This window comes from Equus przewalskii, chromosome 12 (genome assembly GCF_037783145.1).
Source record: "Equus przewalskii isolate Varuska chromosome 12, EquPr2, whole genome shotgun sequence".
NCBI classification, from domain to species: Eukaryota; Metazoa; Chordata; class Mammalia; order Perissodactyla; family Equidae; genus Equus; species Equus przewalskii.
In genome coordinates, this window is record NC_091842.1 from 11,419,112 (window position 1) to 11,442,123 (window position 23,012).

General features: G+C 50.7%; 1 protein-coding gene across 1 annotated transcript; it reads right to left on the reverse strand.

The window, feature by feature from the left end:
• Nucleotides 1-15,710: 15,710 nt before the first annotated feature.
• CLDN3 (claudin 3) lies at nucleotides 15,711-22,763 on the reverse strand. The gene has a single exon (XM_070566454.1). It carries the CDS (start codon nucleotides 16,736-16,738, stop codon nucleotides 16,082-16,084), a length of 657 nt encoding a protein of 218 aa, XP_070422555.1. The 5' UTR covers nucleotides 16,739-22,763; the 3' UTR covers nucleotides 15,711-16,081.
• Nucleotides 22,764-23,012: the final 249 nt, after the last annotated feature.

Here is a 23,012-nt window from a genome sequence, read left to right on the forward strand (position 1 = left end):
GGGGACTGGCAGGTGTTTTCTTCTAATGAGAGGAGGGCTTTGAGGTCACTGGGGACTCTAAACACACCAGGTGCTGTGATCATTTCTTGCCAGCATAGTCATTAGGGGAATGATGAGGGCATCTGAGCCCCAGATGGGGAGTGGTCCCAGGCCTGGGAGGGGTCCTTGGAGGAGATGATGAAGCAGGGTGTTTTTCTAGAGTTTGAGACTGAAAGGGAAGGGAAGTGACATAATGTTGGTGATTCAGAAGGGTGGTATTTCAAAGGTGGTTTCCAACTGTCCTCCACCCCCACCCCAGCCTAGTCTGGCCCAGGACCCTTGACCATCTGCTGGGAGCCAGAGCCCTGGGTCTAGGGGCAGAAAGGGCCTTGAGACATCCCTGAGTCCTGGGCCCCAGCCCTGTCACATGGCTGGTTAGGGCCTCGCTGGCAAGCAGAAAAACCAGTCGGCTTGAGGTTTCCACTTGAACACTCCAAAGAAAGCAAAGGGGCCAGGAGACGGGTTGTTGCTGCCTGGGAAGGACTCGGGAAATGGTGTGTTGGGGAGGGGTCAACCTGGGGCTACCCACCCCTCCCCAACATGTTAGGACCTGGCCAGTGGACTTGCTGTCACTCATGGGGGATGTGAAGCTGCTGGAGGAGTGGTCTCCTGGAGCCCCTGGTAGGCTGAGGTGATGGGGGAGAAACGGGGTGCAAACGGAGTACGCGCTACGTCCTTGAGGAGGTCACATCTACACTTGCACGTCCATGTTCCCAGCAGTCCCGACCTCCCTGTGAGTGGGAGGGTGTCATCCTCATTTTACTGGGGAGAAAATGGGGACGCGGGAGGCAAAGTAGGTCAGCCCCAAATCACTCAGCCCGTGCACAGCCCAGTCCGAACTCCTTCCTGGCCGCTGTGACTCCTAGAGCAGTGCTCCGTGTGTTTCGTCCCGCCCAAGGGGAGCGGCCCGAGGCGGCAGGGACACTGCGGCCAGCCCGGGTGGCTGTGGCATGGAATGGGTTAAGGCTGGGAGGCGGCGGGTGTCCCATAACTGCACCTGGCCCAGTATCGGTCACGTGGCCAGGGTTTCACCTGCCCCGCTGAGCAGGGACAATCAGGCTGCTTGTTCCGCTGTTGGTCTCCATGGTGACAGGAGGGCGCCTGGGGAGGTCATGGGGCAAATTCCTGCCAGCTGGCCGGGTGGGGCAGGGGTGTCAATAGTGCTGAGGCGGATCCAGCTCCCGGAAGACCCTTGGAGGTTTAGGGGAGCCCCTGTGTGACTCCCACCAGCCTCTTCCCCTCCCATCTCCCTAAGGCCCAGCCCCGCTTCTCTCTTCTCAGATTTTGAACCTGAGTTTATTAAGCTGCCAGGACTTTCATATACATTATCTTGTTTAATCCCGCAGCAGCCTGTCCCACGTGGGAATGGTAATCCCATTGCCTCCCCAGACTCCCTGAGTACTTTGAGAACATTCGATTTTTCCTTCAATGATCAACAGATACTTTTGGGAGCCTCTACTGTGTGCCTTTCTAGACATAGCCATGAACAAAACAATAAACTTGTGAACCATACAACAGTGGATCATATTTATTTTTTTCAGAGCAGCTGGGGAGGCCTCTGGGGACCATTGATAGAAGGCGGGTCTGCATGCTGATCCCCTAGCTCTGGTGTAAAGAACACCTCTGGGGGCCTCTCTGCCACCTCCGGGCCCCACCCGCACCTCCTGCCTCCGAGCTTCCCCACAGGCCCACGGGTTCTCCATCTCCTGCTTTCGTCTCCCACTCCTCTGCTCCAGAAACCCCCACAGGCCCTGCTAACAGCAACTCTGTTCAGCTTTTCTCCTTTCAGACTCCTGTGCCCAGCCACTGTACCCCCAGCAACAGTCTCATCACACACGCACAGATTCTTAAAGTAGGCGGAGTGAGGGCATCTCTTTTGGAGCAGAGGTGGTGCGGGGAGTCTATGTATTTTGCACCCCAGCAACTTCCATTCCCCTTGAGAAACACCAGCGTTCAGAATACACTCTAGCCTCCTCTGCCTGCATTTTGGAGCCTTCATTCATTGAGGACCTACTATGTGCCAGGCACTGGGATGCAAGGGTGAGCCCAGATCAACTCAAGACCTGACAGTCTAGTGGGGAAGATGCTAACGGATGTGTACTCACACGCCCAGTAAATATGCAAAGGAGAGTGAGAGCATAAAACCCAGGAATCTGACGGGCCCTGGGGTCAGGTAAGGTGGCTCTGCAGGAGTGACGTTGAATGGAGATCTGAAGGATGAGTAGGAGTGGGCCAGGTGGAGGGGTTACAGCGGAGGAGGGTGTTCCAGAAGTGGGAACAGCGGGTGCCATGGCGAAGCCTTCTCTATCCCAAGGCAGACTCTTTGGAGTTGTTCCGACACCTCCTTCTGCCTTCCTCCCCCACCCCCATCCACTCCCTCACCTGGTTCTGATGATTATCTCCCAAATAGCTCTCACATCCATCCACTTTCCATCTCCGCTGCCCCATCTCTCCCTTGCGTTCCACCGCCTCCCTGGACTCGCCCAGTTTGGCCCCTTCGGTCATTTCCCTGCATGGTATTCAGCATGATCTTTTCCAAACGTATAATGTATTTCCATGCTAATCTAGTCTGTTCCTTCCTGCAGTTTCCTATTTTTCTGTGTTCTGGGTTCTGCCCCCGGGGAAGCGTGTGGCAGACCTAAGAGTAGAAAAGCTGGTTTCTGTGTTTCAAAAGCCGAAGCCCCCAGGGGAAGGAATACCTCAGCTGAGACAACCATCTTGGCCAAGAACGGGAGGGGGGTCTGCCACCTGTTTCTTGGCAGGGTCCCCAGAGAGGAATGGCTCATGGGTCTACCAGGCAGGTAGGGCCACAGGCAAGCTGCAAAATATTTCCCAGTCCCACACTTGAAGCAGACACAGTGCAAGCCCCAGGACCAAACGGCCACTGAGACAGGATGCTGATGTCTCAACAGTGACCATTCTGGCCTGAGTGCTGCATGCTCTCCAACTTCTCCTCCCCTCAGCCTCCTACCTGCCCCCCCAGCACATCTGGCCCTGCTGAATATCCTAGAATTGTGGCCCAACCTCAGGAGGATTGAAGTTCAACTCGTTTCCAACTGCCTCAGCAGAATGGAGCATCAAGGAAATAATGTCATGGCACGTCTGTCTGTAGACTGACTTAAATCCCCTGGCTCTTCTACTCTGCAGTGGGGGAGGAAGGCCATGAACAAATAAACAAAGAAATAAATATGTAGGGGCTGGCCCGGTGGCGCAGCAGTTAAGTTTGCATGTTCCGCTTCGGGGGCCCGGGGTTCGCTGGTTCGGATCCCAGGTACAGACATGGCACTGCTTGGCAAGCCATGCTGTGGTTGGCGTCCCACATATAAAGTAGAGGAAGATGGGCACGGATGTTAGCTCAGGGCCAGTCTACCTCAGCAAAAAAAAGAGGAGGATTGGCAGCAGATGTTAGCTCAGGGCTAATCTTCCTCAAAAGAAAGAAAGAAAGAAAGAAATATGTAAGTACAAAGTAAAGTTCAGTGAGTGGGGTGCTGTGTTTACTAATAATTGGGGTGGGAGATATTAAGTAGGGCGGTAAGGAAAAGGCTCAGGTCAGGTGAAATCTGAAGGATAAGAAGGAAGTAGTCATATGAACGCCAGGAGGAAAAGTGTTCTAAGGCAGCGTGAATAGCATGTGCAAAGGCCCTGAGGTGCACAAGAACATCTCTTGTTAGAGGAACAGAGAGGAAGGCAGAGGAAGCTGGAACAGAGAAAGCAAGAGGAGAAGGCATATATGAGATGGGCTGGGGTTGGTCCAAGCAGGGGCCCGTAGGGGATTTAGTCTTTATTCTAAGAGAAATGTGAGCCAGTGAAGGGTTTAAGCAGGGAGAGACAGGATTTACATTTTTGTAGGACTGTTCAGCTGCAGGGAGAAGGGAGAAGGTGGGGGCACAGATTAGAGGGGAAGTGAAGGCAAGGAAAGAGGCTATTCTAGTTGTCCAGTTGAGACATGATGGCAACTTTTGACTGGGAGGTGGCTGCAGAGGTAGACAGAGGTAATGAGTTTCAGATATATTTTGAGTTAGAATTAATAGGATTTGATGAAGAATTGGATGGGTGGAGAGGAAGATGATGAGAGAAAGGAAGGAATTGGGACAATCCCTAGGTTTCCGGACTGAACATAAGGGTGGGTAGTTGCAGCAATTACTGAGATGGGGAAGGCTGGAGCAGAACTTTTTTTCCCTCCACTATTGGTGGAGGTTCTATTGGCGGGGTTCTATTGGAGTTCCACTTGAGGCATGTTAAGTTTGAGATGCCCATGAGCTATCATAAGTTACCATTTACTGAGAGCTTAACATGTGCCAAGCTCTGTTCTAAGTGCTTTGTATCCATTAATTCATTTAATCCTCATAATGACTATGAGAAGGTCCATGTATTATTTATGGTCCTTCCTTTATAGCTGAGAGAACTGAGCTACAGAGAGGTTAATTAATTGCCCACGATCACACAGCTTGGAAGCTGCAGGGCCAGGATCCAATCCCAAGTAGCTGGGCTCCAGGGGCCATGCTGTTAACCGCTGCCCTCCACCACCTCCACGGCATCCAACGAGGCAGATAGGTGCATGAGTGGGGAGCGCGGAGGAGAGGTCCAGGAGCTAGAGGATGTTAAAGCCATGGGAATGGGTGAGACGCTCAAAGGGGACAATAGTGCATTGAAGGAAGAGAAAAGAGCCCAGGACCGAGGATGCTTGGGGTCAAGTAGAGGAGGACTCTGGAAGGGAGACAGGGGAGTGTGGGTAGGGGAGGAGGAAGGCCAGGTGAGGGTGGTGTCACAAGGAGAAGCATGCTGAGAGTTCTGAGGAGGAGGGAATAATCAACCCACCTATGTCAAAAGTGCTGAGAGCGGGAGTAAGCCCCAGATAGAATAGCGACCATTGGCCATGGCAACCTGGAGGCCACTGGGGACCTTGCCAGGAGCAGGTTGGAGTGGGGCAGGAGCAGACAGGAGTGGCTGATGGGCATGTGGGTGGGGAGGGAGGAAAATCAGGGGAGAGATAACTCTTGAGAAGGTGAGCAGAGAAAGGGGCTGGCATCTGTTTGGAGATGTGAAGTCCAGGAAACTTTTTTTTTTTTAAAGATAGGCAATACACAAACGTGTTTACATGTTGGTGTGAAGAGTACACTAGAGAGGGTGTGGCATTTCACAACGTAAGTGAACGAAGATATTTCTGAGGGAGATTCTTGTATGTCAATACAGATCCACCTTTTTTAAATAAACTTTTTATTTTTTTAAAATTTAATTTAATTTAATTAATTTTTTTTTGAGGAAGATTAGCCCTGAGCTAATATCTGCTGCCAATCCTCCTCTTTTTGCTGAGGAAGACTGGCCCTGAGCTAACATCCGTGCCCATCTTTCTCTACTTTATATGTGGGATGCCCCCCCGACAGCATGGCATGCCAAGCGGTGCCATGTCTGCACCCGGGATCCGAACCGGCGAACCCTGGGCCATCGAAGCGGAACATGTGAACTCAACCGCTGCACCACCAGGCTGGCCCACAACTTTTTATTGCAAAAAATTTTAAACACGTATGAAGGAAGATCGAATCATTATCACCATCGCCCAGCTTCAACAATTATCAACTCTAGGCCAATCCTGTTTCATTTACACCCCGCGTATCTTCTCTCCCACCTGCACGTTATTTTGAAGTGAATCTCAGACATCATACCATTTTGTCTGTAAATATTCCAGTATGTTTTTCTCAAAGTTAAAGATTTTTTTAGTTTTTTAAATATTAACCACTGCATCATTTACACACTTTAACAAGTAGTACTTAATTCCTCAATGTTATCAATTATCCACTCACTGTTCAATTTTCTAGTTGTCTCACAAATTCCGTAAACTTGAAGTTTGAATCAGGAGGCAGTGAAGGTCCAGAACTCTGATTGGTGGCTGCGTCTTTTAAGTTTCTACTGCTCTAAGGTTTCTCTACATCTCTTTTTCTTTTCCTTGGAATTTTTTGGTTGGAGAACCTATTTATTTGCCCTGTGGAGTTCTCCACATCTGCACTTTGCTGACTGGATTCTGGGTTAATGTCTTCCTCTCTCCTTTGCATGTCCTGTAAGTTGATTTTGAATCTAGAAAATTGGTCAGATTCAGATTTGATTATTTTTTAACATTTTTCTCCAAGACTACTTACAGGAGACATTGTACTTGGTTGCTTTTTTACGGCAGCCAAGTTGTCCTGGTTAGGACGTCTTCGGCTGGAAACCCCAAGTCAAATCGGCTTGAGCAGTAAGAAGGGCCGCATCTCCCACAGCCAGAGAGCTGGAGGAAGGAGGGCCCCGGGGAGGAGACGGTTACTAGAGAGAAAGTGTTTCCAGGGTTCCAGGTGCCTCCTCTCCAGACTGATGTCCTCCTCCTGGGGCTCATTCTCTTTGAGGTTCACGTTGGTAATAGAATTCCAGATGTCACCACCTGGCAGGACAACATCCAGGGGAAGACGCGGTGCTGTCTTTCTTAGGAAAGTGGAAGCCTAGCCCTGCTGCCCCCGACTGACCTTCCCTCTTGTCTCCTGAGCTGGAACTGTCACATGCCCGCTCTAAACCAGCCGCCATGGACGGAAGGGAGCCAACCACCATGACGGGCTTAGTCTAGTCAGGACTTACCCGTGCAGCAGGGATGGGGTCTGTGCCAGTCATCTACGGCTGCATGAAACAAATACCCCACATCCTTGCACACTGTGTGTTTCTGAGCAAAGTTACCTAGAAGTGGAATTGCTGGGTTTCAGACTTTTTTTTTTTAAGATTGGCAGCTGAGCTAACAACTGTTGCCAATCATTTTCTTTTTTTTTTTCTTCATCTCCTCCCCAAAGTCCCCCAGTACATAGTTGTATACTCCAGTTGTAGGTCCCTCTGGTTGTGCTATGTGGGACGCCGCCTCAGCATGGCCTGACAAGTGGTGCCATGTCCGCGCCCGGAATCTGAACTGGCGAAACCCTGGGCTGCCGAAGCGGAGCATGTGAACTTAACCACTATGCCACCAGCCTGGCCCAAGTACTTTATTTTTTAATAGAAGTGGTCAAATTGCCCTCAAAAATCAGTTATTGTATCAATATATACTTCACCAACAGGAAAGAGGAAAACAAAAGAGGCAGGGGAGAGCAGTGGTTCAAAACCTGGGCTCTAGCAAGCCAGGCTGGCTGGGTCAGCTCCCCTGTGGAATATCTGCGTGAAATTTGGACAAATAGTATAACACCTCTTGCCTTAGTTTTCCTATCCGTAAAATGGGAATGATGATGATAATACCACTCTTCCCTCAACACTTGCACTTAAAAATTGTTAGCTGCTGTTCTTTTCTGAAATATTGGATATCATCAAGGTGCTGGTTACTCTCCCCAAATCCATTCTGTTCCCTTCTCTGCCTCTGGGAGTGACCTTTGCAGACTGTATCATCCTTGCCTTCTGGCTTCTGAGGGTGAGAAAAGAGAGATGCTGAGGTATTTTGTTTCTCCTACTGCTCCCTGGTTTGCTGTGGTTCCAGCAGAGGGTTTTTCCTTCCACTGGCTGTGGTCCAGGAACCCTTTTCCCACAGCTCCATCTTTCAACCTGGCTCCTGTAACTTGGCTTTCTCTGTTGCTGCTTTAGGCTTGGGGGTGGTAACAACTCCCCAGTGTTAGTCTCTCGATACCTCAGTATCCTTTGCTGAATCCCCTAACTCTACCCAGACCTCTCTGTACATAAGTCCTTCCAATAACATCTCTTCAAAACCTAGCATGCTGTGTGCTTCCTGCTGGGCCCTCCGTGATACAACCAGTCTTTAAAGTTCCCAGTCTGAATGGGGAAGAAAATTTTGTTTCGTTTAGAGAATTTAGAGAAATACCAATTCATGGGGAAGTGATGCATCTTTTCATATGTTTACTAGACTTGATAGTTTTTTTTAATAATTGCGTCTTCTCCTTTACCAATTATTTTATTGGATCGTTATACTTTCTCCTGTTGATTTGCAGGAACTCTTTTTATATTAGGTATATTAACCATTTTTCTGTTACATATGTTGCAAATATTCTCTCCATGTTTCTTAACTATCTTCGAATTTTTTTTCCTCTATATAAATTTTTTTTACTGTAAAAAACACATAATGTAAAATTTACTATCTTAACCGTGGAGTACAGTTCAGTAATTTTAAGTGTATTCACATTGTTGTGAAACATATCCAGAACTTTTTTTTTTAGGAAGATTAGCCCTGAGCTAACATCTACCACCAATCCTCCTCTTTTTTTTTGCTGAGGAAGACTGGCCCTGAGCTAACATCCGTGCCCATCTTCCTCTACTTTATATGTGGGACGCCTGCCACAGCATGGGTTTTGCCAAGCGGTGCCATGTCTGCACCTGGGATCCGAACCGGCAAACCCCGGGCTGCCGAAGCGGAATGGGCAAACTTAACTGCTGTGCCACTGGGCCGGCCCCTATCCAGAACTTTTTCATCTTGCAAATTTGAAACTGTATCTATTAAACAACAACTCCCTTTTCCCTCCCTCTCAGCCCCCAGTAACCATCATTCTACTTTCTGTTTCTATGAATTTGACTGCTCTATGTACTTCACACAAGTGGACTCATCCAATATTTGTGGGTTTTCGTTTGTGACTGGCTTGTTTCAATTAGCATAACATGCTCAAGGCTGATCTATATTGTAGCATATGTCAGAATTTTCTTCCTTTTTAAGACTGAATGATATTTCATTGTGTTTCATTCTCTATACCACACTTTGCTTGTCCATTCATCGGTAGGTGGACATTTGCCCTGCATCCATCTCTTGGCTGTTGTGAAGAGTGCTGTTAACATGGTGCATAAATGTGTCTTTGAGACGCTGCTTTTGACTCTTTGGGGTGTACACCCAGAAGTGGAATTGTCGGATTATATGGTAGCTCTATTTTTAATTTTTTTACCCCTATACTGTTTTCCACAGCAGCTGAACCATTTTACATTCCCACCAACGGTGCACAAGGGTTCCAATTTCTCCATATCCCTGTCAACAGTTGTTATTTTCTGTTTTTTTTTTTTTTTAATAGGAGCCATCCTAATGGGTATGAAGTGGCGTCTCATTGTGGTTTTGACTTGCATCTCCCTAATGATCAGTGATATTGAGCATCTTTTCATTTGCTTGTTGCTCATTCATATATCTTCTTTAGAGAACCATCTATTCAAGTCATTTGCTCATTTTTGAATCAGTTGTTTGTTTTTTTGTGCTGAGTTTTAGGAATTCTTCATGTATTCTGGATATTAATCATTTATCAGATGCATGATTTGCAAATATATTCCAAAACCATTCTGTGGGTTGCCTTTTCATTCTGGCCGCAGTGTCCTCTGATGCACAAAATTTAAAATTTTTGTCAAGTCCAATTTGTCTATGTTTTCTTTTGTTGCCTGTGCCCTTGCTGTCATATCCAGGACATTGTTGCCAAATCCAATGTTGTGAAGCTTTTGCCCTGTTTTCTTCTAAGAGTTTTATTTCTTATGTTTAGGTCTTTGATCCATTTTGTAGTTAATTTTTGTTTATGGTGTTAGGCAAGGATCTAACTTGATCCTTTTGCAGGTGGATTTCTAGTTTTCTTAATGCGATTTGTTGAAAGGACTGTCCTTTCCTCATTGAGTGTTCTTGGCATCCTTGTTGAAAATCACTTGGCCATATATGCAAGAGTTTATTTCTGGGCTCTCTATTCTATTCCATTGATCTATTTGTCTGTCTTTATGCTAGTACCACACTGTTTTCATCACTGTAGCTTTGTGGTATGTTTTGAAATCCAGAGTGTGGGTCTTCCAACTTTGTTCTTCTTTTTGGCTATTCAGGTCCCTTGAGATTCCCTATGAATTTCAGAATGACTTTTTCTATTATTGCAAAAAATGCCGTTAGGGCTTTCATAGGCATTGCATCAAATCTGCAAATAACTTTGAGCAGTACGGACATCTTAGAAACTGCAAGTCTTCCAGTCCATGATCATGGGATGTCTTTCCATTTATTTTGTGTTTTCTTTAATTTCTTTCAGTAATGTTTTGTAGTTTTCAGTGTACAAATCTTTCACCTCCTTGGTTAAGTTTATTCCCAAGTATTTTATTCATTTTTATGCTATTGTAAATGGAATTGTTTTCTTAATTTTCTTTTCAGAGTGTTCATTTATTACATATATATATTTTTTTAGCTTTTTTTTTGAGGAAGATTAGCCCTGAGCTAACTACTGCCAGTCCTCCTCTTTTTTGCTGAGGAAGCCTGGCCCTGAGCTAACATCATGCCCTCTTCCTCTACTTTATACGTGGGACGCCTACCACAGCATGGTGTGCCAAGCAGTGCCACGTCCGCACCCGGGATCCGAACCAGCGAACCCCGGGCCGCCAAGAAGCAGAACGTGTGAGTTTAACTGCTGCACCACCGGGCCGGCCCCTATTTTATATTTTTTTATGCACTCAAATCTGATCATCTTTTCTTTGATTCTTTCTGGGGTTTGTGACTTGTTTAGGGAGGTTTTCCTTATTTCAATCTTATAAAAATATTTTTCTGCATTGTCTTTTAGTTCTTTCATGGTTTCTGTTGTTGCTGTCGTTAGACCTTTACTCCTTCTGGATTTCCAATGAATTGCCAATTCCCTAGTGATGATGAGGACTTGGACAGAAGGGAGGGTGGAAGGATAGGGATAGGAAAAGGTGTGGAGGCTGGAACAGCAGAGTGTGCTTAGCGGACAGCTTCCGGTGGCTCCGGTGTCGGGTCTGGGAAGGAGACAGTAAAGTGCCTGGAATGCCAGGCAGAGGAATTTGGGCTGAACTGTAACTCCATGTCCCTACTCAGTTTTTTCAAACTTTTCTCTTACTGTCCTGTATATGAATTTTCTATTTCAGCCAGGTTGGCCCTCTGGTCACACCCATGTGTGTGATTTTTGTGCCTGCCCCCTTGCCTTTGCCTAGTCAGCAACTCTTGTCTGGGAAGCCTTCTCCATTTAGCTCTGTCCATCGGAAACCTGCTTATTCCAGACCTCCTTCAGGGACCCCCGCCCCAAAGCCTGCCCACTTTTACGGCTCTTTATGACCTCTGAACTCTTTTAGAAACAACATATTGCTCCTTGATTGCACATAAGACACAGCCATTTCTCGTCTCCAAATTGCGCCATGGCCGTGAACTTTGTGTCTTTTTCAGTGAGCATCAGCTCCGTGCTGGGCCTTCTGCTAGGCTCGGGGCATACAAGGGGGAACAGGATGCTTAGGGCCCCTCCCCAACAGAGCTGATGGTCTAGGGGCAGGAGGAAGACAAGTTAGGAGGTGATTCTGGCACAGGGTGACAAATGCCATGGTGTAGTCCTGGATGCACAGGACTCTGTGGGAACAGGCTGGGTGTCAGGGACACTTCCCTCAGCTGAGACATGAAGTGACCTCCAAGCTCGCCAGAGGGGTGAGGTGAAGGTGGGGCAATTGTACCAAGAAGCGAGAACAACATGTCCTGAGGCCCAGGGTCCAGAGAGCACAGGGTTTCTGAGGAACTGAAGGACGTCTAGTGGGGTTGAGGCTTGCTGGTCAGGGTGGGGAGGAGGTGGAGCAACACAGAGGGCACGAGAGGAAACTGAGAGGTACGCACGCCTCTGCTGCTGCAGGGGCTCACGACATGCCATGGAGTCTGGGTGGGATCCTAAGAGCCATTTGGGGCAGGGGGCTATAAATTCTAAATAAGGGAGTGACATGGTCAGATTCAGGACTGTGTCACGCAAGTAGTCCCTTGGCTATTCTGAGGTGAATGGCTTGGAAAGGGGCACAGGTGGGTTAGGGGTACGGAGAGGAAGCCTGGAGGTGGGAGTGCCTCCCGAGGCTGTTACAGAAAGATGGTGGTGGCCTGGTTGGGTCACAGCAAGGCAAGTGGGGAAGAAGATGAGAGCGAGAGGTGGCCAGTGACTTGCCCAAGGTCCCTCGGCGAGCACCAGAGCCCACACTCTCTTTTTCTCTCTACCCGCCCTGCAGGGCATACTGGTCTTGGCACAGCTGACCTTTAATGGAACTCTGGGACGGGAGGGGGAAGGAAGGTACTGTCTGTTCTTCCAGGCCTGCCACAGACCTTGAGGGAGCCACAATAAATGCTGTGTTTGTTTGATAAAGCTTGGCTTTTGGTCTCGGCAGGAGGAAGAGCTAGAACAGGTGTGGCAAGACCTGGGCAGCCTGTGGCACAACAGTGGGAGGTAGGGTGAGACAGAGCCCCAGGGCCTGGCAGGGGGCTCTGGGACTGTGGATTTGGAAGAAATCTGGGGACTTTCTCACAACCCAGCCATCGCCCTCATAGTCCCAGGCTCCCACCGGGCTGAATACACCAAAATATTTATGATTCCAACTCACTTGAGGTCCTACTGTGTGCCTAGCAGTGTGCCAAGCTCTTTTCATGCCCGCAGGCACGCCTTCATTCCATGCAGGTGCTGGCCTGCATTGAGTGCTACAGACAGAGAGATGCCCAGGACAGTGCCCCTGACCTTGGGAGATGACCTGCTGGTGGGGAAGTCTGACAAGAAACAAAACCACAGCACAGAGCGGTATGTGCTGTAATAGGGTGAGAATAGGCTGAGTGGGAACCCGGAGGATGGCTCAGTCATCTCAACACCGCCCAGTGGTATTATCATACCCATTTTGTAGATGCAGAAACTGAGGTTCAGAGGAGTGAACTGCCCTGCTGACCTGATCACTTTGGTTCTGACTACTCTTCTTCTGCAAGAGGCGATAAAGATAAAAATGGGGATGAAAAAGACAAGTTCGAGGGGCCCCCATGGATCTGGGCTAACCCCTTTGTTGAAAGGATGGGGAAACTGAGACCCAGAAGGGGAAAGGAGTTGCTCAGCGTCACACGAGAAAAGGAGTGGACGTAGACACCAGCTGACTCCCAGTCCAGGTGTTCCTCTGCACCAAATGCCTTTCTCAGGTCTGAAGTTTCCTAGGACTCCTGATGGGCCTCTCCTCAGCTCGCGGTCTGTTTGCTGCAAACCCCACCGCCTCTGTTTAGACCCTAAACTCCAGAAAAGATAAGAAGAGGTTGAGTTAGGACAGACCCTGAAGCCAGGAAAGGATGAGTGTGTGTGCGTTGGGGGTTAGGATGGAGTGGGGTACCTCACTACCCCCCAGGAGGCCCCAGGGGAGCCCGGGCTTGGGAAGAGACCAGGGAGCGGGGGAGAGCCGAGGTCCTGGAGCCCTTCCCACCCCACCCGAGGATGGGGGTCTGTCTTCCTTCTCTGCCGCATCCCTCTGGCTTGGGGGTGCTGAGGGTGGGCTACAGCGGGCAGGTGGCTCTGGGCCTCAGGCTGGAGCCCTGCCGGAGTGTGGCTGGGGGGCATCGTGTCCAGGCTGCCCTCTTGAAGCTGGTGGTAAATGAACAACCTTGCTCCTGCCTGCGGGGCTCTCTGGGACGAAGAAGCCACCTGGTGCCCCTCAGCTCTGGCTTGGCCTAACCCGGCTCCCTGCCTCACCTGGCCAGAGATTGTCGGGGTGGGGGGTGAAGGCAGATGCAACTCCTTGGCCCTCTGGCCGCCTCCCAAATCCCATCCCAGACAGGTCGAAAGAACATTCCCTGTCTCAGTTCCCTGCCCCTCACCTCCTACTGCTGGGCCCCCTTCCTCTCGGACCCCCGCTCCCTGACTCCCACACTGAGCCCCACTTCCTCTCTCCAGCTATCCCTGGAGCCATCGCCAGCCATCGCCTCCCTCACCTTCATATTCAGTGGCACTCTCCCTCGTTCCTTGCCCCCAGGCTGGAAGAGCAGTTCCCAAAAGGGAACCAGTTGGAGAGTGAGTAACGGCTCCCTCAGTCCTTTCCTGGAACTTACAGAGAATGACCTGAAGCTGGGGTACTCTTACTCTTCATAGTAACCTACTTTCTGTTCCTCGGGTCATAAAGGGTGACAGCATGTTGGTGTTCCCTAACTAGAGGAGGATTTTGTGGGAGCTAAGTGGAGTTTGGCCCTGAAAAATCTGGCTGCCACTGGGACCCTTTGCTTTAGCTTTCCTGCAGGCAAAGAAGTTGGAGATACAATAACTTCGAGATAATTTCAGGTCTCTCCAATCCCAAACACCTGTCTGGTGGCCCTCGCTCCCCTTAAGTTGCTCACTTGGCCTGGATTCCCTTTAGAGGCAAACCTCTTGGACGCACGGTCTACGTGATCTCTTTTTGCTTCTCACTTCCCACTCACTTTCCTGTTCACGGTGTCTGCCCCACGCCTCTTGCTAAGGCCACCAGTGACCGCCTTGCAGCTTTTAATCCCATGCTACTCCTCAGGCCTCATCTTGTCTGACCACTTCCACAGCCTTGGACGCTGTCGCCAGCACCGGCCTTCTTGAAACCTTTCCTTTCGCTTTGGTTTCTAGAGTGACCTCACCCACTCCCCTGGTTTCAGTTGCCAGCTGTATGCTAACAATAGCCAAGTACGCCAACCCCTCCTGAGTTCCGGATCTCTGTATAGGCCTGGCCACTTCCGGACATCTCTGCCTGGAGGTCCCACAGGTTTGCCAAACGCTGAACACTCAAAACTGAACCCATCATCCTCCCCCAGCAACCTGCTCTCCTCTTTTGGTAAATGGCATTGCCATCCAATCAGTGACCTAGGGTGGGAAATTGGGGTTATCCTGGTTCTTCTGTTTCCCTCACCCCACACATCCAAATGGTTCTCAAGCCCTGCTCGTCTTGCTTCCTTAACAGCCCCCAGCCCCCGTGTCCCTGCCTTATCTCTGGCCTGCATCATCTCACACGGGACGACTGCACAACCTCTAAGATGGCCTCCCCACCTCCACCTCCCTCCTTGCATCCCACTTCCGCAGGGGCAGCTGGAGAGGTTATTTTAGAGCATAAATGTGACCAGGTATGTCTCTGCCATGATCCCATAACACCAGAGTGGGGTCTAAAGTCTAATTGGGCACGCGAGACTCTCCCTGACTCGGCTTCCTCTGGGCCCCTGGGCCCCATCCCACTGCCTCTCTCAGCCCCTATCCACCCAGCCCTGCAGAATCTCTCTCCTCTCCCACTGCCTGAACCTCCTGCGCCTTCCCCAAGACCCAAGCGCTTCCCAACCTTGTTTTCTTCAAGCATCATGGTGTCTCCAGAGGATTCTGAATCACCCCTCTTTCCCTTCCTCCATGGTCCCAGGAAGAAAATGAGGCCCCTCTCTCATCACTCCTCCCGGGGAGAAGATTCTGCCCAGCTTTACTTTTGATGGTGTGTTTTACTGAAACAATAGGTCTTTTTGTTCTCCTTTCCCAAATATGAAATCATAGCATTGAATGTGCTCTTTCACACGGCGCAGGGGAGAGTTGGCTGTGCAGCCGCACTGTGAGGACCCACCTCCAAGCACCGCCCCAAACGGCACAGCCTTGAGCAGAGGGTCCCTGACACCCTCTGCCCGCTTCCCCATCTCTCTGCCGCAGATGCTGGAAGAGCTCACCCCCCCCCCCCCCCCCCCCCGCCTCTCTAGATTGAGCCTTCATCCTCTGAATCTCCAGTGAATGAGGCCAGATGACCACCCAGCAAGCACCCAGCTCAGTTTACAACCCCCTTTCTCCATTAGTCACCCGAACCTCTGTCCCTTTCTAAGCTTCACCACCGCAGCGGGAGAGCAGAATCCAGCCAAGGCCAACCCTTGCGGGGGGCAGTGGTGGTGGGGACGGGGGGGTGGGGGGGCGCGCTCTGCAGGGTAGAGGCCTGTCGGTGCTCAGGACAAGGAGGCGCCTGGCAACTGCAAAACCAAAGGCTTTTATTGAAAAATATCAAGTGGCCCCTTTGAAGGCTGCTGGTCCCAGCCCAACGCGAGCTTTGGGGCCGCGGCCCGACGAGGCAGGCAAGTAGTGGCGGCCACCCCAGGCCCCCGCTCCAGAGGGGCGAGGTTTTACTGTCCATGCGGTCTGGTCCCTGGGCTTCGCAGTCCCGCTCCCCGGCCCGAGGAGGGATGGCAGCTGGCGAAGGGGGCGCCGGGCTGGCCCCTCTCAGTCCACCGAGAGCGCTGCCTGGCATCTGGGCTGGGCTGGGCTGGTCTCCGATGCAAGGCCGCACGCCGGACTGGCGCGCGCTCCAGCTTGTGGAGGTGGTGGGTCTCCCCGCGTCTGTCCTCTCAGACATAGTCCTTGCGGTCGTAGGCGGTGCCCGTGCCGCCGCCGGTGGAGCGCGGCGCCGAGTAGAGGATCTTGGCGGGCGCATATTTCTTCTCGCGCGGCGGGCACGAGCAGCAGAGCAGCGCGCCCCCCAGCAGCTGCAGCGCCGCGGCCGCCCAGCCCACGTACAGGCCGGCGCCCATCTCGCGCTTCTGCGCCTCCGGCACCAGGGGGTTGTAGAAGTCCCGGATGATGGTGTTGGCCGACCAGGACACCGGCACGAGGGTGAGCACGGCGGCCAGCAGGTAAAGCACGCCCGCCACGATGGTGATCTTGGCCTTGGTCGTGTCGTCCTGCACGCAGTTGGTGCACTGGGCGCCCACGAGCGCCACGAAGAGCCCGAAGGCGGCCACCAGGATGGCGACGACGATGAGGGCGCGGGCGGCCTGCAGGTCCTGCGGCAGCGCCAGCAGCGAGTCGTACACCTTGCACTGCATCTGGCCCGTGCTCTGCACCACGCAGTTCATCCACAGGCCCTCCCAGGTGATCTGCGCCGTGATGATGCTGCTGCCGACGAAGGCCGATACGCGCCACATGGGCAGCGCGCAGCACACGATGGTGCCCACCCAGCCCAGCACGCCCAGCGAGGTGCCCGTGATCTCCAGGCCCATGGACATGGCTGCCGCGCCAAAGCCGGCTCTGCCGGGCAGCTCCGAGTGCGGGAAGACTAGGGGCCGGGGCCGCTAGGCCTGGACGGGAGCTGCGGCGCGCCGACGGACGGACGCACGGAAGGCGCGCGCGCGCTAACGGCTCGGCTCTGCCTGCTCGCGCCGCAGCTGCGCCTGCACCTGCTTGTGGCTTTGTAGGAGGGCGGCGGCGACTGGGCTGGCCCTGGGCTGGGGCCGGTTAGTCTTAGATCCCTGCCCCAGCTCTCTGGCAGGGGTGGGAGGGGCGAAGCCGCGCTCTCCGGGGCCTTTGGACAGTGACGTGGCCCCTCTTCCCACCTTCACCGTGCGCCCTGGGAGGAAGGACTTGGCCAGGAGTGGCGCGCAGCGCTGGGGTGGGGGTGCCAAGAGAGGGCGGGTCCCGGGCCTGCGCCCCCGCCCCTCGTTCCTTGTCCGTTGCTGCTTGGAAACTAATTCCCCGGGCCGGCCGGGGAAGGGGTGCAAATCACAACCTGCCGGACGTTCCCCTATCCACCCTTGTTTCCAGCGCCGTTGGCACGGGCGGTCTGGGGAGCGGGCGCTGCCAGCGGCCGGGGATCCGCGGGGACGGGAAGGGCCCAGTGTGGGCGTGGCTGCGGCTGTTTTCCGGAGTGGGCGGCTGCTCCGGCGGGTGCACACCTGCTCCTCGCTCCCTCCGGCTTCTGAGGCAGCGCTCGCCGCGCACGATCCCAGCCTGATCCGGGCCCATGGGGTTGCCAGCTCTGGAGGTCTGGGCTCAGAAGCAAAGGCGCCCAGAAGATTCCCCTGAGTCCGTGCTGAACTCAAGTCTCCTCCAGCCCCCCGCAGCTCCCGCAGCTCTTAGCCCTCGCAGTGATCCCGATCCCTTTAGCTGAGCTGTTCTCCCCTCCCCGAAGCCCCCCTCCTCCTTATTGAGTCCCCTATCCTCCCTCCCTCTGGGCCCCGAGTCCGGGCCGGGATCCACCTTAATGAAATGGTGATGAAAGAGGTTTGAACCAAGCAGAAGACGGAGGTCAGTGACGTTGCCTGCGATGCCCTCGCCCCCACGCGGGCTCTGCCTCTCCCTGTTGAGCCCTTCAGAGTTGGCCTGGGAGGTTTTGCTTGGTCTTCCCCCGACTTGCTCTCTTCCCCTCACTCCAGCGCTTGGATCTTCGGGTTGTTCCCCAGTAATGCCACATGCTTCCACTTCGGGCCCCCTGGGCTTGCGATGTCTTCTGCATGGGACACTTGCAGATAGCCACATGGCACACTCCTTTCACTTTTCAGGTTTTGCTCCCAGCGAGGCTTCCCTGAGCACATTATTTAAAATCACAGCTACTTGCCCCACAATGTCCTGTCCTTTTTCATGCTTTATATTCTCCTTAGCATTTAACACCACCTGTCATACTCTGTATTTTTCTTCTCTCTCTCTCTCTGCTCCAGTGCGTCAGCTCCACTGGGACATCCAGAATGTCTCCAGATGGGCAAGGGTTTCTGCTGAGTTTATTCACTACTGTATCTCCAGTGCCTGGAACGGTGCTAGATACTCAAGAGAAAGTTGCTTTAGTGACGTGAATGAAGGAAGGGCATCGCCTCCTTGTGTTCCTGCCACCTGACGGCCTCGGTCCTTCTCCCAGCATGAGCGCTGATAATGGGATACTGCCGCGTCCCCAAATCAGGAAGCTGTGTCATCTAGTTGGAACCAAGAGCACGTCCAAGTGAGATGAGTGACCTCGCTGAGCGGGCCTAGGGGCTTTTCTGGTTTGCCTCACATCTCTCAAACCACAGGCATGAAGCCTGTGTCCTCTTCCGTCCCAAGCCCCGGCGTGGTAGAAGAGTGAGGTAAACAGGACCAGAGGCCATGGAAACCAGGGCGCTACGTCTTTAAGGGGTAAAGTTCTTGGGCAAGGCCTTTTGGGGCTGGGCAGGGCTGGGAGTGACCGGCCAGAGGGCCCAGCTGGTACTGGGTGAGGGCTGCCCTGGGAGAAGTTCCTGTAGCCCAGGTCCAGCTTCAGTGGACGGCTAACTGCCAGTTTCCTGGTTAGTGGGGGTGGCTTTGGGCCAGGAGAGAGGCAGAACGCCCAGGCGGTGTGGCTAGATCTAGTGTGGGGGGCTGAGGTCAGATGCTTTTGGCCAGAGAGCGGGCCCGCCGCTATTGTGCTTGGGTGGGGCGCTGTGAGCTCTGTCTCTTGCTCGCTGTGAGGCTGAGGAAAGTCACATCATCTCTCTCTCTTTTTTTAATTGAAGTGTAATTAACACACATTATTCTATTAGTTTCAGGTGTATATCATAGTGATTCGATATTTATATACATTACAAAGTGATCGCCACAAATCTAGTTACCATACAAAGTTATTACAGTATTATACATCCCATGACTTAGTAATTTTAAATCATGTCACTTCTCTTAACCTCAGTTCTCTCCTCTGTAAAATGAGGAAACTGATGTGTACACACCCCACCTCAGAGGGCTGTGATGAGGGTGGAGGCGATATCGTGTACTGTAAACCAGGAAACAACCAGGACAGAACATTCAGATGGCGGAGGGACTGTGTGGAGAAGGTGCGGGGTCTAGCTGGAGAGACCTGAATTTGAGCCGGGTTCCACTCTCAGTAGTCGTGTGACCTTGAGCAAGTCCTTTTCCACCTTGAGCCTCAGTTTCCTCATGTGTGAGGAGGGGTTCTGAGGTGCTTGGGTTAGGGGGGCGGGCAGGAAGAGGTGCCTTGTTCCTGAGGCTGAGTGAGCTGGACCCACTGGGCAGGGCTGTGAGGAGACGAGGCCAGCAGGACAGAAGGCATCGTGCACAGGGGCCCGACTCCAGGGACTCTGTAGATGAGACTTTGGCTCTGGGCAAACAGCTCCACTCAGCTTTTTGCTTAATATCAAACGTGGTTCTTATAACTCAATAATAAAAAGACGAAGAACCTGGTTTAAAAATGGCCAAAGGATCAAAATAGACAACGAAGATATACAAATGGCCAAGAAGCCCATGAAAAGATGTTTGACACTGTTAGTCATTAGGGAAATGCAAATCAAAACCATAAAGAGATCCCACTTCATACCCACGAGGATGGCTAGAATCAAAAAGATGAACAGTAACAAGTATGGCGGAAGATGTGGAGAAGTTGGAAGCCTCATCCGTTGCTGGTGGGGATGTAGAATGTTGCAGTTCCTTTTGAAAATAGTCTGGCAGTTTCTCAAAAGGTAGAGTTCTCATATGACTCAGCAATTCCACTAACAAGTATATACTCAAGAGAAGGGAAAATGTATGTTCACACAAAAAACTTGTACACAAATGTCCATAGCAGCATTATTCATAATAGCCAAAAAGTGGAAACATCCTAAGTGTCAGTTGATTATATAGACAAAATTTGGTATATCTATACAACAGAATTTTATTCAGCCATAAAAAGGAATAAAGTTCTGATACACACTACAACATGGATGAACTTCGAAAATATTATAGTAATTGAAAGATGCCTGTCACGAAGGATGACATATTGCATGATTCCATTTATATAAAATATCCAGAGTAGGAAAATCTGTAGAGACAGAAAGTAGATCAACACACTCAGTCCATCCTCTCCCGTCCCCACTAGGCAGTCTCTACTAGGGCAGGAATCCCGCAACCTACAGGGTCGGAAGAAGTGACAGTTGTGTGCAGAGGTGATGGGGGAGAGCCCAAGGCCTGGCTGGGGACAAACCATGTGGAGCCCAGGGGTGAGGGTGCACAGGGAGCCCATCCATGCATACTGTGATTGCTGAGTCCTTGGGGAAGTGTCACCCTTTAATCCTCTGCAGCGTCTGGCTGTCACTGGAGTGCCGTGTGTGTGTCTGTGTGTGTGATGCATCGGAGTGTATGAGGATGAGAAATAGACAGTAATGACTATGTAGATCACTAAATGGATGTTTTAAACTTTCCTGTCAATTTCATCTGATCACAGCGCTAAACTCTGCTCCGAGTGCTAGGCCAAGGGTCGCAAACTACAGCCCAGGGGCAGAGTTCAGCCTGCAGAGTTTTGTTTGACCAGCACAGTTTTTCTGAAAACTGAATTAGAATGCTTCTGGGTGGGGCATGCATACTCCAGTTGCTACTGGTACTCCATACCTACCATCCTTTATTTGTTTTAATTAAACTTTTCATTTTGAGATCATTGTCAGTTCACATACAATTGTGAAATACAATACAGTACACCTGAAATTACACAATGATATAAACCATTATGACCTCGATAAAATAAGTGGGAAAAAAATACTGGGTAAGAAAAAAAATAGTGAAGAAAAGAAAAAAGTAAAAAAAAACCCCCAAAACAATACAGAAAGATCCTGTACCCTTTACCCAGTTTTCTCCAATGGTAACATCTTGCAAAATTTACAGTAGAACATCACAACCGGGATATTGACATCGCCAGGATACAGAACATGTCCATCACCAAGAGGATGCCCCGTGTTGCTCTTTGATAACCACACCCACTCCTCTCCTGACCCCAACCCCTCCTTGCTCCTGGCAACCACAGTCTGTTGTCTATTTCTATACTTTTTGCATTTCAAGAGTTTTACATAAGTGGAACCATACAGTATGTGGCCTTTTCGTGTTGGTTTTGTTCACTCAGCGTGCTTCTCTGGAGATTCATCCCCAGATTCATCCAGGTTGCTGTGTTCCTTTTTATGGCTGAGTGATGGATATTCTGTGGTATGTTATCTTAAGTTTTTTTTTTTTGTCTTTTGGGTTTTTCTTTTGTGAGGAAGACTAGCCCTGAGCTAACATCTGCTGCCAATCCTCCTCTTTTTGCTGAGGAAGATGGGCCCTGAGCTAACATCCATGCCCATCTTCCTCTCCTTTATATGTGGGACCACAGCATGGCTTGCCAAGCGGTGCCAAGTCCGCACCCGGGATCTGAACCCGCAAACCCCAGGCCACTGAAGCGGAACGTGCGCACTTAACCGCTGCGCCACCGGGCCGGCCCCTATTCTGTGGTATGGATGTAAACGTCTTGTTTCACCATTCGCTGGTTGAAAGACATCTGGATTGTTTCCGGTTTGGGGCTATTACAAATAAAGCTGCTGTAAACATTCATGTACATTCAGGTTTTTGTGCAGACGTCTTCTTTTTGTCAACTTAAAAGCAAATTCGCCTGTTATTTTACCCTCAAAGTGAGTTTATTCAGGAATAGTCAAAAGAATTACAATTTCAACACGCACATTATGGTGAACCATAGGGAAATCCAGAAAACAAGAGGAGCTGCTTTTATTTTTTAATTTTTTTTGAGGAAGATTAGCCCTGAGCTAACATCTGCTGCCAATCCTCCTCTTTTTGCTGAGGAAGACTGGCCCTGAGCTAACATCCATGCCCATCTCCTCTACTTTATAAGTGGGACGCCTACCACAGCATGGCTTTTGCCAAGCAGTGCCATGTCTGTACCCAGGATCCGGGCCAGTGAACCCCGGGCCGCTAAAGTGGAACGTGCAAACTTAACTGTTGCACCACTGGGCAGGCCCGTTTCCTCTTTTCTAATGTATGCATTTAGTGCTATAAATTTTCCTCTCAGCACTGCTTTATCTGTGTCCCATGATTTCAATCTGTTGTATTTTCATTTTCACTTAGTTCAATGCATTTTTTGATTTCCCTTGACCTATGGCTTTCTTTTGAGCTATGGATTATTTAGAAGTGTGTTGTTTGGTTCCCAAGTGTTTGAAGATTTTCCTGTTGTCGTTCTGTTGATTTCTAGTTTGGTTCCATCGTGGTCAGAGAGCACACTGTATGTTTCAATTCCTTTAAATTTGTTGAGGTTTGGTTTTGGCCAGGACACAGCCTGTCTTGGTATATGTTCCATGGGCTCTTGAAAATAATGTGCGGGGCTGGCCCCATGGCCCAGTGGTTAAGTTCGTGCACTCTGCTGCAGGCGGCCCAGTGTTTCGTTGGTTCGAATCCTGGTTGCAGACATGGCACTGCTCATCAAACCACGCTGAGGCAGCGTCCCACATGCCACAACTAGAAGGACCCACAACGAAGAATATACAACTATGTACTGGGGGGCTTTGGGGAGAAAAAGGAAAAAAATAAAATCTTAAAAAAAAAAAAAGAGTGTGCATTGTGCTGTTGTTGCGTGGGGGATTTTAGGAGTGTTGATTAGCTCTTGCTGGTCGATGGTGTTGTTGAGTTTTTGTATACCTTTGCTATGTTCTATCTAGCTGTTCTATCAGTTGTTGAAAGAGGGACGTTGAAGTTTCCAATATAATTGTGGTTTTGTCTGTTTGTCCTTTCAGTTATGTTGTTTTTATTTTTTAA